Raw genomic sequence first — 14532 nt, 5'->3', positions numbered from 1 at the left:
AAAACCTTACAGTCCTCTTTACTAGCTCACCTTAAATTATGTTCATCATCTCGAAAACATTGTAAAACAGATTACTTGGATAAAAATAAAAAAAAAACTAAGGAAGCTGAAATGTTTGTAGCACCATCTAGTGGTGGAATTGAAAATTGCATCCCCAACGAAAGAACCAGTAAATAACTTTTAGATATTTAGGGAATTGAGCCCTCATGAATTTCAAGCAATCTAGATGTAAATAGTTTTTATTAAAAGTTGGTGTAAATAATCAAGTGCTGGCCAGAAATGTTGATGGTTGTGAACGTTACTCAGACGACTGCAACTATGAAGAGTAAATGTTAAAATTATCTCAAAAATCTGATTAATCTGCCTGGAGCTTGATGTGTTTCCGTGTGCCGTGTATTTTAATTGGTTTTAGCTGCAAATATTGGAGCAAAATGACCTCCAGGAGTTGAATTTTTAAAGTGATATAATAGACTACAGAGCTGCAGAACTGTTTTAGAAAAGGTTAGTTTCCTCTCTGAGTTTCTGAGGCCCCTCCGCAGGGTTTTAATCGAGTGCTGTTGAAAGAGATAAACATAAGTTGAACTAAATCACTCTGATTATTTCTGCCTCCAGAGCAGCTCTGCCTGGGAGAAACACACCAGGACTAAACACTACAGCAGCTGCTTTTACTGATTCAGGCCCATTTGGGACTTATTAGTGAATTCAGCTGCTGCAGTGTTTACCTTCACACTCTGAAGCAAAGATTTTGTAGTTTGTTTGAAGAGGAAGCAGAAAGCAGCTTGTTTCCAGGTGTATTTGTAGAGGGAATACGCGCTCTCCGGTGGTCACCTCTGTCCCGGTCCGGCCCAGCGGTCCCCCAGCTTTGACACCACCCTCTCTGGCTCCTCTCTCCAGGTATGAGTGCTCTGCAGTTGCAGAACCTGGCCACTTTAGCAGCAGCGGCGGCGGCGGCCCAAAACTCAGCCAGCCCCTCCACCGCAAACCCCCTGTCCTCCAGCGCCGCCTCCCTGGGAGCGTTGGCCAGCCCAGGTAACGCCGCAGCCGCTCGGCTCGGGCGGGCCGCCCAACGCCGGCCTCCGCTTTCCGCTGTTACCATTTGTCACTTCACGACCCTGGCACGCCGGCCAAACCATCAGCTCCACCCATCGCCATCGCTCCGGTCTTCATCCGTGGTGTGTGTCCACTTCACCCTGACACGGGCGCCGTGTTGATGTCATTGGCCTCCTTGCGTCCTGTCTTCCAGCATCCTGTGGCGTGTCGTCACCCCATCATACAGGCGTTGCAGATGTGTGTGCATGAGCGTTTGCCTAAATGTCTGTCAGGTTCAGGTGTTTCCACCTCCATGTTGTGTTTCCAGGTGTCTCAGGCTGTTGTTCCCCGACAGACGGGGTGCGTGTTGATAACGTCCGCCTCGTAGATGTGGGTTTGAACGCACCAGGTTGTCTCGGGTTAAACACCACCATCTTCAGATTTTCTTCCTCCTCCGTCTCTCCTTGTTGCCCTCATCTTCTGCTCCTGCCCTCTTTTTGACAAGCTCCCTGTTTCTGCTCCATCACCCCACCCTCTCATGTCGGCTCGGCCTCGCTCCAGCAGCACCCTCTCAGCAGAGCATGAATATGAAAAACCAGCCTCCTCCTCCTCCTCTTCCTCCCTCAGCCGCCACTCTTCCTCCTCCTCAACACTCACGCTGCTCCAAATGCCCGTTCTTGTCTCGTCTCTCCTCCTCCTCGTCTCGCTCCTTCTCTCCATACTTTTCGCCTCTTTCTCTCTCTGGTGCCAAATGTCACTCCAACCTTGAATATTACACACTCAGGTTGAGGTACTTGCTGTGAATGAGTGCTGCTATACTGCATGTGTCAATGAAACTGAAACGTCACTCTAGTTTGATAAATATAGACCGTTCTGCATGGAGACAGGCCAGCGTCTTTGTTTTGCAACGTGTGCTGACATAATGCTCCCTCTGCCACACCATCTCCTAATACATTCAGCGGCAATCCTGCTTTGTTGGCAACGCTTTGATGAGATGAAGGGTAAATGAATAGATTCAATCTCTGTTTTGTTTTGTCTGGAAAGGAAGGAGGTCGCGAGCTTTGTGCACCACGTTTCCCTCCATCTCACCCTCCACCGTTGACATATCAGTGTCTCCTCATGTCTTTCTCCTGTGTTGACTTCATTTGTCTTGGTGATTCTTTTTCTTTTCGGATTTTCCAACTTATTTGAATCCAGATATGTGTGAGGAAACATCATGTAAATTATTAAGGAACGAAACGATGAAAAGTGTCTTTGTGGACCCTGTGTTCCTGCCAGTTTGCAGATTCAATAGCAGGAAAATGAAAGTACACCCCTGCTTTCTACAAGGTCAAAAATTATTTGAATCTAATCGCAACTAAGTAAATCCCAATTAATTCACGCCACGCCAGGAAGGAAAGACATCAACAACAGTTGCAGCCCTTCAATATAGAAACTCCAACGATCTCCAGAGAGGAAAGTTATTTGTACTCATTGTCATTCGTCAACCAGGAATTGGGTCGCAGGTTCAGAGGTTTCTGACACCCAAACGTACCCCTTCTCAGTCACCACATCCAACTCCAGTCCAGCCAAAAGACTTGGTCCCTCCTGGACTTCTGCCTGCAGGAACATGCCTGAAATTCATCAGGGGCATCAGGACAAAATGCCACCTCATCTGACTCCTTTCGATAAGGAGAAGCAGCGACTCTTCTCCAAACTCCTCACCCAATCGGCGTCCTGTGGAGGACATTCATTTCGGACTCTTGTATCCAGGATCTCGTTCTTTTGGTCATGACCCAAATTTCGTGACCATATTTGAGGATAGGAATGTAGTCCAACCAATAAATTGGATCTTGCATTACTCCTGATCTCCTGAATGTTGGACTCCGGCAGACCTGTCCTTTATCTCGGGTCCTGTTCACAACTTGGATGGACAGGATTTCTAGACGCAGCCAGAGGAAGTCTGGTTTGGGGATCAGCGGATTTTGTCTCTGCTTTATGTGGATGATATGGTTCTACTGACTTCCTTTGGCCAAGATGAACAGCTTGCACTGGGGGCAGTTCGCAGCTGAGATGGAGATCAGCTACTCAAAGACCGGGACAGAACAGGGTGGCCTACCCTTTCTAGGTTGGAGGGAAGTTCCTCCTTCAAGTGGTGAAGATCAAATTTCTTAGGAAGATTATTCCTGAAATGCCAGTCATCCAAAGCATTGATGGCCCAGCAGATTCAACCCAAAGTCAGAGAAATGATCGCCATGACGATGAACCAGTACGGCTGTTTCAAAGAATTGAAGGACAAAGCTTCTTCTATCTAAAAACAAGATGGCAGCAGGTTAGCAAAGCTGCGTCTGGATGAAGAACAAGATGAGGCCAAAGAGATGTTGGCAAAAACAAGAACTATGAAGCATGGTGGTGGAGGCATGATGGTTTGGGCTCATCCAGTTATTGGATGAACCATGAACCTCTCTACAAAACAAAGTATTTCAGAGTCAAATGTGAGTCCATCTGTCTGGGTTCTGAACAGAACAACAATCCTGAACACATCAGGAGATCGTCTGCGTAAAACGTTACAACAGGAAAGGGGTGTACTTTCTTTTTACAATGGTTGTATGTCTGCTTTATAGAAAGGAGCTTTTATCTTTGTCTAATTCTTCAAATTAGGTTCAAAAGTTGCAGTTAATTCTAAAAAAATGTTACAAAAGGTGTTACTTGTAGCATTTTGTCCATGTTAACTGATCTGCATTATTAGATTGTTTTTAGAACCATGTCAGAACCTAGAGCCTTGGTTCCTGAATGATTCTGCTTCCGATCCACAAGGTAACAACCGCAGCGACTTGTTCAGACGATGCTAATAGTCCAGCAAAACACTTTAACTATTGCCTCATCTCTCAAATTTAAGACCTTTTAAGACCAGTACCATGACAACATTTAAAGAAAGCTGCATGTTTTCTGACGCTCTCTACAGTACCAGGCGTTTTGCACAGAATGCTCCTGGCTTCATTTGGGTTTGCAACAGAAGTGAATCAATGGCGAAGATGAACGTCATTCCATCAACTGCCGATAAATTTCCACTTACCCATGACTGAGCCAAAAAGCAGCTAGCTAGCTAGCTAGCTAGCTATATTAGCCTCTAGTTACCGTTAGCCTCAGCCGAGTCACAGAATGCAATGATGATGTCTGCATGTGACTCAGAAAAATCCTGCAAGAACAAAACCACATAGAAATATAAGACTTTATAACCTTAATTTTAGATACACTCATTTAAGACTTTTTAAGGATTTGTGGACGATTGATTCTGTTTCTGCGGCTTTTTTCCAACATCTGAAGATGAAATGAATAGGAACACATTTTTGCATGGATGCGCCATGATGGCTTTGAAGCATCTCAAAACTTCCAGTTGAATGAACGCGTCACATGGGATGAAAAAGTGCACATTTATACGATAAATCATTATTTTCACATGGTGTAGCATCAGTAGTGCATCACCTAATGTGAGTCTGACGTCAGTAACCCTTCCAATGCTACACGTAGCACCTTAAAACCACCTATCTGTGTTTGTTGAGAGCTGCTGAATGTTGGATATAACACATCCACCTCTCTGTCTCCTGTTCTCCTCTTCCTCTCGCTCTCTCTCCTTCCTGTTGGTCTCCCAGCAGCAGGCACAACGGCCAGCTCCAACGCCGGTGCCATGAACTCTCTGACCTCTCTGGGTACCCTGCAGGGCCTGGCAGGCGCGACTGTTGGCCTGAACAACATTAATGCACTAGCAGGTAGCATCAACAGTGAGTATTCACCCTGCCATCAGCCACTCCACCCCAACCTTCAGCCATCCACACCGACGGCAACGCCACCGCTGAGCAGAGAGACGGGGTTTGACTCATACCTCTACTTAACGAATATCTTATAAACATGACAAATCTGGTTATATTTATGTACAAAATATGCTCAAGAGTTTGAGCTAGCATCATATTCGAACCAAGTAGTTCTTGCATGTGTCCCGCTCTGGTTCTTCCTGCTGTCTCTCTGTGTCTCTGGTTTATTAAAACCTTTTTCCAGCCAAAGCTTCCTCCTTTTAGCCACAGACATCCCACCCATTATCCCATCCACCCATTCCTCCATCGCTCCATCTGCTTCCTGGTTGTGACCCGGGTTGTGCTTGCTGTAAGCGTGCTGAACCAGCTGCTGCTGAGTGGGACAGTCTGCCACAAGGTGGCGCTGTGTCGTTTTGCTGTTGTGTTTGCTGTTATTTCTGGGTTTTAAACAGATTTGCTAATCAGAGCTGCTAATTTTAGCTGTTTTCAGGCTGTAAAAAAAGATTGTTTTTTATGATAAATTTGCATACTTATAATTTTTTTGTGCAGAATATCTAAAAAAGATATTTTTCACGTGTTAATGCATTTCATGGTACATTTGATGTCTGAAATATTAAGATAGGCCGTAATAAGCGTGTCTAGATCGAGCTTCTGGTACTCGTAGTCACTGCATGTCAGTAGTCAGATCTGTTAGCGATTTCACGTCAAAAACCACAAAATAAACTGTAATTCAAAGCATCATGCCAAACTGTTGAAGTAAATATTTTTTCCATTTACCATTCATTCTTCAGTGCGATTTAAAAATGAGTAAATTACCTCAAAAAAAAATCAGCTATTTTGATATTAGTATCAGAAATTTTCTACAAAAACATGGAAATTTCTGAGCTCAAAGTCAAAAATTTGCCAGAAAAAAATCATAAATTTTGAGACTAATTCATAGTTGGAGTATCGTGGCGCAGCATTGACTGCCTGTTTTCTAATGACTCATCATGTGAGCAAAGTTAACCACACATGATTTTAATTTCATTTCTTATTTAATGGAGACACTGCCACCGCAAAGTGGTGGGTTTTTTGACATTTGTGACAAAGTTTTACAAACCTGCAGTGTTGCCTTGATTCTTTCATGCATGCTGTGCAAAACACCTGGGTGGACCTAGCTCCGCCTCCGCCACCCAGCTCCTTCAGACTAGCCAGCAGCAATTAGCAAGCAGCTGGTGAAACTGCTGAGCTCGTTATAGGAGCTCCAGCTCAGAGCAACCCTGGTAAAAACGTAGTTAAAGGGTTAATAGAGGAGCCATGTTGGATGAGCTTCAGAAAGAGCAGGAGTTCTCTTAAAGAGATAGAGGCCCAATTTTAAGGCGTTGAATCAGGAAAATGGCCCCTTTAACAAACCAGGAGTCAGAATGTGAGCCTAAAGTTGTAATGAAGGAAACATCAGAGTAGTGTTTTGCTTTTTGGGTGTTTTCGGGACATCAGATGCAGTTAAATCTGGAGAAGGTAGATGTTTCCCTGCAGGAGTCCGGCGGTGTGTATCGAGCTCTTCGCGGCTCTTCGTGTCTCCTGCCTTCGACCTCTGAGCAGACGCGGCGTCTGGATCTTAATCAGAGCTGTTATGACAGCAGAGATCCCGTACTGCCGGCCTCTTCCACCACATTATTCTCCTCTGACCTTTCCCGCTCCTCGGCTGGAGTAGCTGTATCCGCTCTGTAAATCATACTGCAGCACACACACACACACACGCCTGTCCTTTTAACCGAATGGGTCGCTTCCATTTTGCTTCCCATTTTGTCCCCGCTAACCCAGTCTCTCCTTTCGGTGCCCCTTTCCTCTTCCATCCACCCACCGCCACCAACTGCCCTCATTTAAACACATCTAGACCTTAATTGAATTGCAAAGGTCACCGGTGCAATTATTCCTGAATAAATGAGTGACCTATAATCCGGAGCGCTGCGGCGATAATTTATTTCACTGTGTCTGACGGCGAGGCGACAGGATGCCGGGCCGGTGTCAGACCTCCTCAGACAAGTTGCCCTCCGCCGTGATATTAAGCCGTTACAAGCAGCTAATGAGTGTTACCGCTGCGTTCGCTCACTTTTAAACTCGCGCCGCACTCCCTTCAACCCGCAAGTGAGACGTCACAGGCTGGGAAAGCAGATAATCGTCCCTTCAGCCCCCAGTTTCCTGAGCATCAGCAAACATGGCTGCCGAACAGATGGGGACAGTCTGGCTGTTTGACTTTTAATCAATGTTCAGGACATTTTTTTATTTATAAAGAAAAATAAAAGTATTTAGAAATACAGGATTGCTATGAGTGAACTTTAGTCTTTTTATGGGCATACAATAATTATGAAATGATGACATGGACCTTCTTCCGTACTTTTGGACAGTTTAAAAATAAAGAAATTACATGCAAAAAAAAAACATTTATTTTGAGTAACATTGAAAGCTATTTCAGAGTCAAAGATATTTCTTGGAAAAATTGTTAATTAAATAAGTAAGCCTTAATCTTCTTATGGATGTTTAATGATTAATAAATTACATGATTTCTGTACTTCTGGCCAACATAAAACAAAATTACATGAAAAAATATTTATGTTGAATATTGTTGAACAATATTTTATGTTGTATTAAGTCCACAACATTTATACTAAGATTAAATAGTAAACTTTAGTCTTTTTATGGATACATAATAACACTTAAATGATGACATGAATGTTCTTCTGTACTTTTGGACAGTTTAAAACAAAATTATAAGTAAAAAGCACTGAAAGCTGTTTCAATGTACAGTAAATATTGTAGTATTAGTGATTAGTAATTTAAATTAGATTTTATTCAAAGGTCATTTTATATTTTTAGAAAGAAAAATAAAACTCCCCCTAAAGAATAATCGTTTCAAGCTACAATAAAAAAAAATTAAGTAACAATTTATCATTTAAAAATAAAAATATTTATGTGTTCATTTGTTTATGAATGTTTGTCTTATATGGATGTGTAGAATTAGTTAAGTGTTAGATATTGATATGACCTGTTTCAGATTCTGTAGTTCTGTCAGACATTTTCATCAACGTTTGGTTTTGTGCCGTAGTTTTTTGTGGCGCTGATGTCGCGCCGTGGTTTGCTGCATGCTGCAGCTCTGGCCGTCATCAGCTGCTCTCATCCTTATTCTGCTGTTTGAAACTTAAACTCTGTGCGTCTCGTCTTCGGTGTGTTTGGTATCGATGTGTCTTCACTGTGTGTGTTTTACGGTACCGTTTGTGACTGTCGGTGTGTGTTTGTGTGTGTATGTGTGGATAAAACACAACCTTCAGTGGGAGCGCTAATGAGTAAGTGCATTCTCCTTTCTTTATTGTTGGGTTTTATGTAAAGTTGCTCAAATGCTCTCAGGTATGGCGGCTCTAAACGGAGGCCTGGGCGGCGCAGGGCTCACCAACGGCACAGCAGGCACCATGGACGCGCTGACGCAGGCCTACTCAGGGATCCAGCAGTACGCCGCCGCAGCGCTGCCCACCCTCTACAGCCAGTCCCTGCTGCAGCAGCAGGGGGCCGCCGGCAGCCAGAAGGAGGGTCAGTAGTCTGGGTTTTCCACACTGGAACACAACTTCAGTCTGGGATCCCTGAGAAGTAGATTAAGAATCTTTAATTTGCTTTCTCTGAGTTTAAGATGCTGAATCTAGCCTCTGCTGCAGTATTCTGCCCCTAGTGGTCAGCAAGGTGAACTACCACATGTAAATGATCGTTTATTTGCCTTGACTTGAGCTCAGAGTGCCAGCGTAGCTTACCAAAGGATTGCTTTAAGAGGCTTATATGGAAAGAGAACTACTCATGGGCCCCTTCCATGTTGTTAATATCTGGAAAGTTTGTGCCCAAAGCTGGAGGCCAGAAGACGATTCTCTTCCAGCCGCGGCAGAAACCATGTTGGGATTATTCATTTAGTGCAGCAAATGGAAAATAACACAGAAAAACTGTTGAAGAACAAAAACCCATTTTTTCACTGTGTCGGCTACGCTACACGCAAACCCGTTGCCATAGCAACTGTTGCCATCGATCAGAAAAGCTCCTTTCTGTGTCAGGAGTAAAAACACAAATAAAAACAATAAAAATAGAAAACATTGAGTTTTCTGTGGTAAAAGTAGCTTTAAGCAAAGTACTGATAAACAACCTTCATTCATTTGGTTCATACACTGAAGAAGATAAACAAGATTATTAAATTAATAATGCTACGATCAAGAAAACAATTTATTTTCTGTTTACAACAACAAATGGACACATTTTCATCTAAATCTGGTATCTATCTGTTTTTGAGGATTTTCTTCTGTTTTTGTGTCAGAAAAGTTTGTTTTAAAATTACCGGTGGTTTAAAAATGAAGGAAATGCTGTTTGTGGTTTATTCAGGTTTCATTTGCTCCGATGTGCTAAACTTTGCTTGAGGCTATTTGGATTTAAATTTATTTGACAAAGTTTTAGCTCCTTTCCAAGCAAAAGTAACAAGCTAAGAAAAATCTTACTTTGACAATTATTATTACAGTGACAGTTTTTGGTTCAAAACATATCAAATGTGATTTTCTGCCAAGATTTCATGACTAGATTTCTGGATAAAACATATTTTCATTGCAACCAGTTAATATCTTTTCCAGTTGCTTCAAATTGCCATTTTGTGGTATAAATTTTTAATTACATCTTTAAAGTTGGAGAAGAAAACATCTCAAATTGTGCTTCTACGATGTGCCACCTGTAAATACAACCTGGCAGCTGGAATTACATTTACCCAAAAGCCTTTGACAACAGACCTGAATACGAATCAGATGATGAAATGTCTCGTAAAAACAAACACCAGCCTGGATGCCGTTTGTTGTGCCCCGCTCTTCTTTCAGCATGAGAACTGTAAAGAAGCTGTCTGTATTTACCTGGAGTTCAAAACCCTTCAGGGAAACAAAGACATGGCGCCTTCATTTAGCCGTGGAGAGCGAACGAAATGCTTCTGAGAGATCTGACCTACTACAATTATTAGGCTGGCATCGATAAGAGGCTTGGGGAACCCCTGACCCCTCTTAAGAGAGACAACATGCAGCTGAAAGAATGAATTAAAAGCCCCATGCTTTGTTTGGAGCAAGCCAAAATACAATTATTAAAAAATGAAAAGCTTTCAACATTTCTGGGTTTTGTTTGGAAGCAGCGGTAAACCCAAGGCCAGCACACATTGTGCCAAGCGTTGAGCTACGTTCCTACAACAACAGCAGGTTTCCACTGAGCTCGATGTGAACAGCATGACCCCATCCTGACCTTTGCTGTCGCGCCTTCCTTCCCTCCAGGGCCTGAAGGTGCCAACCTCTTCATCTACCACCTGCCCCAGGAGTTCGGAGACCAGGACTTACTGCAGATGTTCATGCCTTTCGGAAACGTGGTCTCCGCCAAAGTCTTCATCGACAAACAGACAAACCTTAGCAAGTGCTTTGGTACATTTACTTGTTCTTCTGTTGTCTTTATAGGCTGGCAGCTAATCGTACTGATCAGAGATTATAGTAGAAAAATATTTAAACAAAATAAGGAAAATTTAAATGTTAATTAACCCTAAACAATGCTTCACACGGAAAAAACACGTTTTATTAGATAAGGAGTGTTGAATGTTGACTTTTAGTAGCATTGGCTATGGCTAGCCAAATAAATCAATTACTGAGGAACAAAAACAACTATTATTAAAAATCAATGTTTTGTTTACGCTTTCTGCAACAGAAATGCTAGACATAAGATAGCATGTCTTGAAATGCTAGTGTACATTTCTAGAAGCTAACTGTGTGCTAACTGTTAGCTAGCACACAGTCTCAGCAGTGTATCATTGTATATTGACAAAATAAGCAACATTTAAATGCTAATACCAAATAATGCGGCACACAGAAACACGTTTGTAATCATAATAAATGTGATTTAATTGCAGCAGTAGTCAACAGACATGTCATTTTTGTTTAACCTTTCTAAAGTGTAACAGAAATGCTAGCTAGCTAAGCTACCAGTTAGCTATCACACAGTGTAGACTTAGCTATCCAAGCTAGCAATGCTAGCAAGTCAGTCTAACTCATTTCAGAGTTTAACAATCCCGCTTTGTGCTTTTTGTTTTTAAGGGACTACATAGTGTAGCGTAGATTTTGATTTGGAAAGTCAAAAGTTTCTCACTATTTTCTGAAATAGTGAAAAGAGTACGTAACGGCTAGCGATAGCTGAAGTGAAAAACTGTTTTATCAATTTATTCAGTCATAAATTAAACTTTTGTTTCAATAATGTTGACCAAAACTGCTAATAGTAGTTAGCTAACAAAACAACTAGCGAATTCATTTTGAACATTTCAAAGTAAGCCGTTACCTTTGTGCAGATTTATTTAAAAGCTTTATATTTAATCATATCTATGTTTTTAAAGAACTCAGATGAAGAGGAATGTTTGTACAATAGCAGATTATTTCCAGTATAAAATACAATTAGCTTCTATAGAAAACCGTTTTAGTATCAAAACCTTGAATTCTTAGGGATTCTGCACAAATAAAATAAACATAAAACTTTAAAGATCTTCTTTCAGAGTTTCATTGATCATTTTGTTCTTGCAACACAGCAGAAAGAAGTAGAGCATGTAACAAAACGTTCAGTTCTCTGCTTGCCTCAACGCGCCGTCGATCAAATGTCGCCGTTTTTTCCCGCAGGCTTCGTCAGCTACGACAATCCGGTGTCGGCACAGGCAGCCATTCAGGCCATGAACGGCTTCCAGATCGGCATGAAGCGGCTGAAGGTGCAGCTGAAGCGCTCCAAGAACGACAGCAAACCTTACTGATCTTAGCACTAGGTCTGTCCGCTCCCCCAGTTAGCACTGCTAGGGTAAGTCTCCCTCCCCCCATTTAAAAAAGAGCAAAAGTGATGGTTAAAAAAGTTTATTGAAAATAAAGCGAGCCATGGCCTCTTGGGGCTGGGGGGGTCGGGGTGAACAGAGGGATTGTGGGAGGTAGGGGGAGATGACCTACAACCACCTGAGGGAGACGCACTTTTCTTTCTTGGTTATTTTTGAAGATTTCTATGTAAGCCTTCAACTATTATTATTTATTACAGCTTTTGACACACATGAACACTTCCATTTCTGCCATTACTTTGTGCAATCTATTTTTCTTTCTCTATACAATGGAAGAAAGTTGTTTTTTTTAAGAATAGTTTCTTTAAACTTTAATTTTATTCTTTTGCATTGATTATTTATACACTTTTAGAGACTAGTTTGAGTGGAAAGTCCAGACAAAGGAGCCATGGTACCATTATTTTCTTCTTTAGTTTTCTGTTTCGAACTCGAAGGCTGTGATGGGTTCGTTTTTCAAAATTTTCTCTTTTTTTAACCCGCTCGCCAATATGCACATTCGCCCTTTGACCTCCACGGTGTTGGTTGCAGGCCGCCGCTGCTTCTCAGAAAAACCCCTTGATGCCTGCTGGCAACCCGGGAGCAAAGGCTGCAAAACATTCGTGGCCTCTTAACTGTAAAGTTACACTCTACCACCACAAGAAGACAAAAAAACACAAAATCCAGCTAAACATTATCATTTATGTACAAATACAGTTTTTCTTATTTCACAGAAGTTTAAAAAAAATTGTTCTTACTTTTCTGGGTCGGATCACATTGGTCTTTTATGTGAAAAGATTATAACAGCATGTAGATTTGAAAAAATAAAATAAACTAAATCCAGAATTTGTGGAAGGAAATAATAGTACTACAAAAATAAGTTTATGGGTTAAAGGGGCGGGTATCTGAAAATACTTGAGGTTTGTTGACAGATTAAAAAAAATAATTCAAAGTACAGTAAAGCCACAGGCCTGTAAATTTTATTTGTAAAAAAGCAGTTCTATTTTTATACAACATTTTTACTGCCTCAGATGAAGAAAAAATGATTTTATTTATTGCCTATCGTTAAGTTATTGGACTCCGATAAAGTAAACAGCATCGCTCAACTCGAACCTGTGGAGAAACCTGCTGGAGTTCCCCGGTGTTTTTCCTTTTTTAAATCCTTTCACGCCAGTGTTTGTTTTTGTTTTTGTTAATTTTTTGTGCAGAAACATGGTGACAGAATCCATCAGCCCTCCCAACCCGCCTGTCTCTGTGACCGTCATCCATCTTTACGTTTCACAGCGCGTTCTTCTCCATTTGTCCTCTTCGGTTTCGTTAGGGTTGTTTTAAACGTTTAATTTTTACGTGTTTTTGTCCGTCTGTCTGTCTGTCCCCCCTCCCGTCTGTAAAATTTAAAATAGATTTTTAAACCAGAAGGAAATTGATAAAAAATAAAATCTCGCTCCCCAAACAACACCATCCATCTGGGACGTGATGGATACGGCTTTGGGTGTGAATGTGCGTCGTTGCTCGTAAATATAGATCTATAACATTAATGTCAGTTTTCTCGTATGTAAAGAAATGTAAAATTAATGCTAAACCTGCTTATGAAACCAGTGTGTTGTGTTGCTGTTTACCGGTTTGTTTGTTGTTTGTTGTTTTCATTTGGTTTTTTGGAAGATGATGCTGTTGTGGTGTGCTGCTCTGGCTCTCTGTGTGTAACTCTCTCCTCTCCCGTTTTTTCTTTCCCCCTTTTAGAACAACCCATCTCCATGCCTGTTAGTTCATCGTTTGCCTAGCATGTCTTCGTGGCGTCCAAAAAAAACAAACAAAAAAAACTTTAAACAAAAAAACAAACAAAAAAAGTGTCCTCTTCCTCCTCCCCGTCATTGTTTCTCTGATGTCTTTTCCGAGCTCACCTGATCATAACCTGGTTCTCCTCCACCGCTGCCTACTGATCTTTTCAGCTTTTAGCTTTTTGGACTTTTAAATATCAGTTTTATGTTTTGGTTTTGTGTTTCTTTTTCTTTTCTTTTGTTTTGCATGTGACCTCATTTGTATTTTAGGGAGGCGTGGGTAAGAAAATAAATTAATGTGAAAAAGATACAGCTGCATTCATATGAAATTTAACTAAAAAGACTGAGATTTTTATTGAACCAATTTTCTTTTTGAGGTAAAAAATGACAACCTGTGGTTAAAAAAAGTGATTTCCATTCTTTATGTGATTTTTTTCTTTCCTTCTTTCATTTTAACGTAAACTTGAAAGTTCACTACAGGAATTGGCTCTTCATCTTGCTTCTGGTCGCAGACGGAAAACACAAAAACACGAAGCGGCACCAGAAGCAGTTGGTGCCAGTTTCTCTGAGAAATAAGACTACTTCCACACAGTTTTAATAAAAACTGTCTGATCAATATTAGACTCTCTCAGAGCTCTCTAATGGTTTTTACATTTTTCAGGCAGTGTAAAGTTTTTTGATAAGGCCATTTTAAGTGGCTCTGTTTCTCATTCAAAGTCTATATATAGAACCACTTTTTCTAGAGTAGTTTAAAGGTAAAAAAATAAAAAAGGACATTTGCCCTGTTTGGGGGGGAGAAATGCTACCTACTTGTGTCACCTTTTGCTGAACTGACTCACAGATAGACAATCCGTGGTTTTAAATGCACATGATGAAATTACCTATATTTTCTACTGTTTAAATGTATAGAGGAAAAAACTACGATACCTGTAACCCACGTTAACGTCGGTGCTTCTTGTGAGTTTAGTTGTGGTTTCATCACAAGTCTAACGGTCTTAAATGTCTCATGTTTTCTCAAGAGAAGACAAAAAAAATCAGTTTACTTGAACAATAGACAAAGCCTTTCATATTA

At 41.2% G+C, this 14532-nt stretch overlaps 1 protein-coding gene across 2 annotated transcripts in view; it reads left to right on the top strand.

Annotated features, from left to right (window-relative positions):
- celf2 (cugbp, Elav-like family member 2) overlaps window positions 1-14214 on the top strand; it is a 62354-nt gene extending 48140 nt beyond the window's left edge. Inside the window, exons 7-12 of one of the 2 annotated variants that reach the window (XM_016662041.1) lie at window positions 895-1029; window positions 4662-4790; window positions 8205-8384; window positions 10130-10273; window positions 11507-11678; window positions 13423-14214. In XM_016662041.1, the coding sequence (XP_016517527.1) occupies window positions 895-1029; window positions 4662-4790; window positions 8205-8384; window positions 10130-10273; window positions 11507-11634 (716 nt within the window). In that variant the 3' untranslated portion in view covers window positions 11635-11678; window positions 13423-14214. Of the gene's footprint in view, window positions 1-894; window positions 1030-4661; window positions 4791-8204; window positions 8385-10129; window positions 10274-11506 lie in introns of both variants that reach the window. The other variant, XM_016662042.1, reaches the window with a different exon arrangement.
- Window positions 14215-14532: the final 318 nt, after the last annotated feature.

Source organism: Poecilia formosa, unplaced genomic scaffold (assembly GCF_000485575.1).
Source record: "Poecilia formosa unplaced genomic scaffold, Poecilia_formosa-5.1.2 Scaffold355, whole genome shotgun sequence".
Taxonomy (NCBI): domain Eukaryota; kingdom Metazoa; phylum Chordata; class Actinopteri; order Cyprinodontiformes; family Poeciliidae; genus Poecilia; species Poecilia formosa.
Note: the sequence above shows the minus strand (reverse complement) of the source record. Positions and strands in the feature narration are given on the sequence as shown.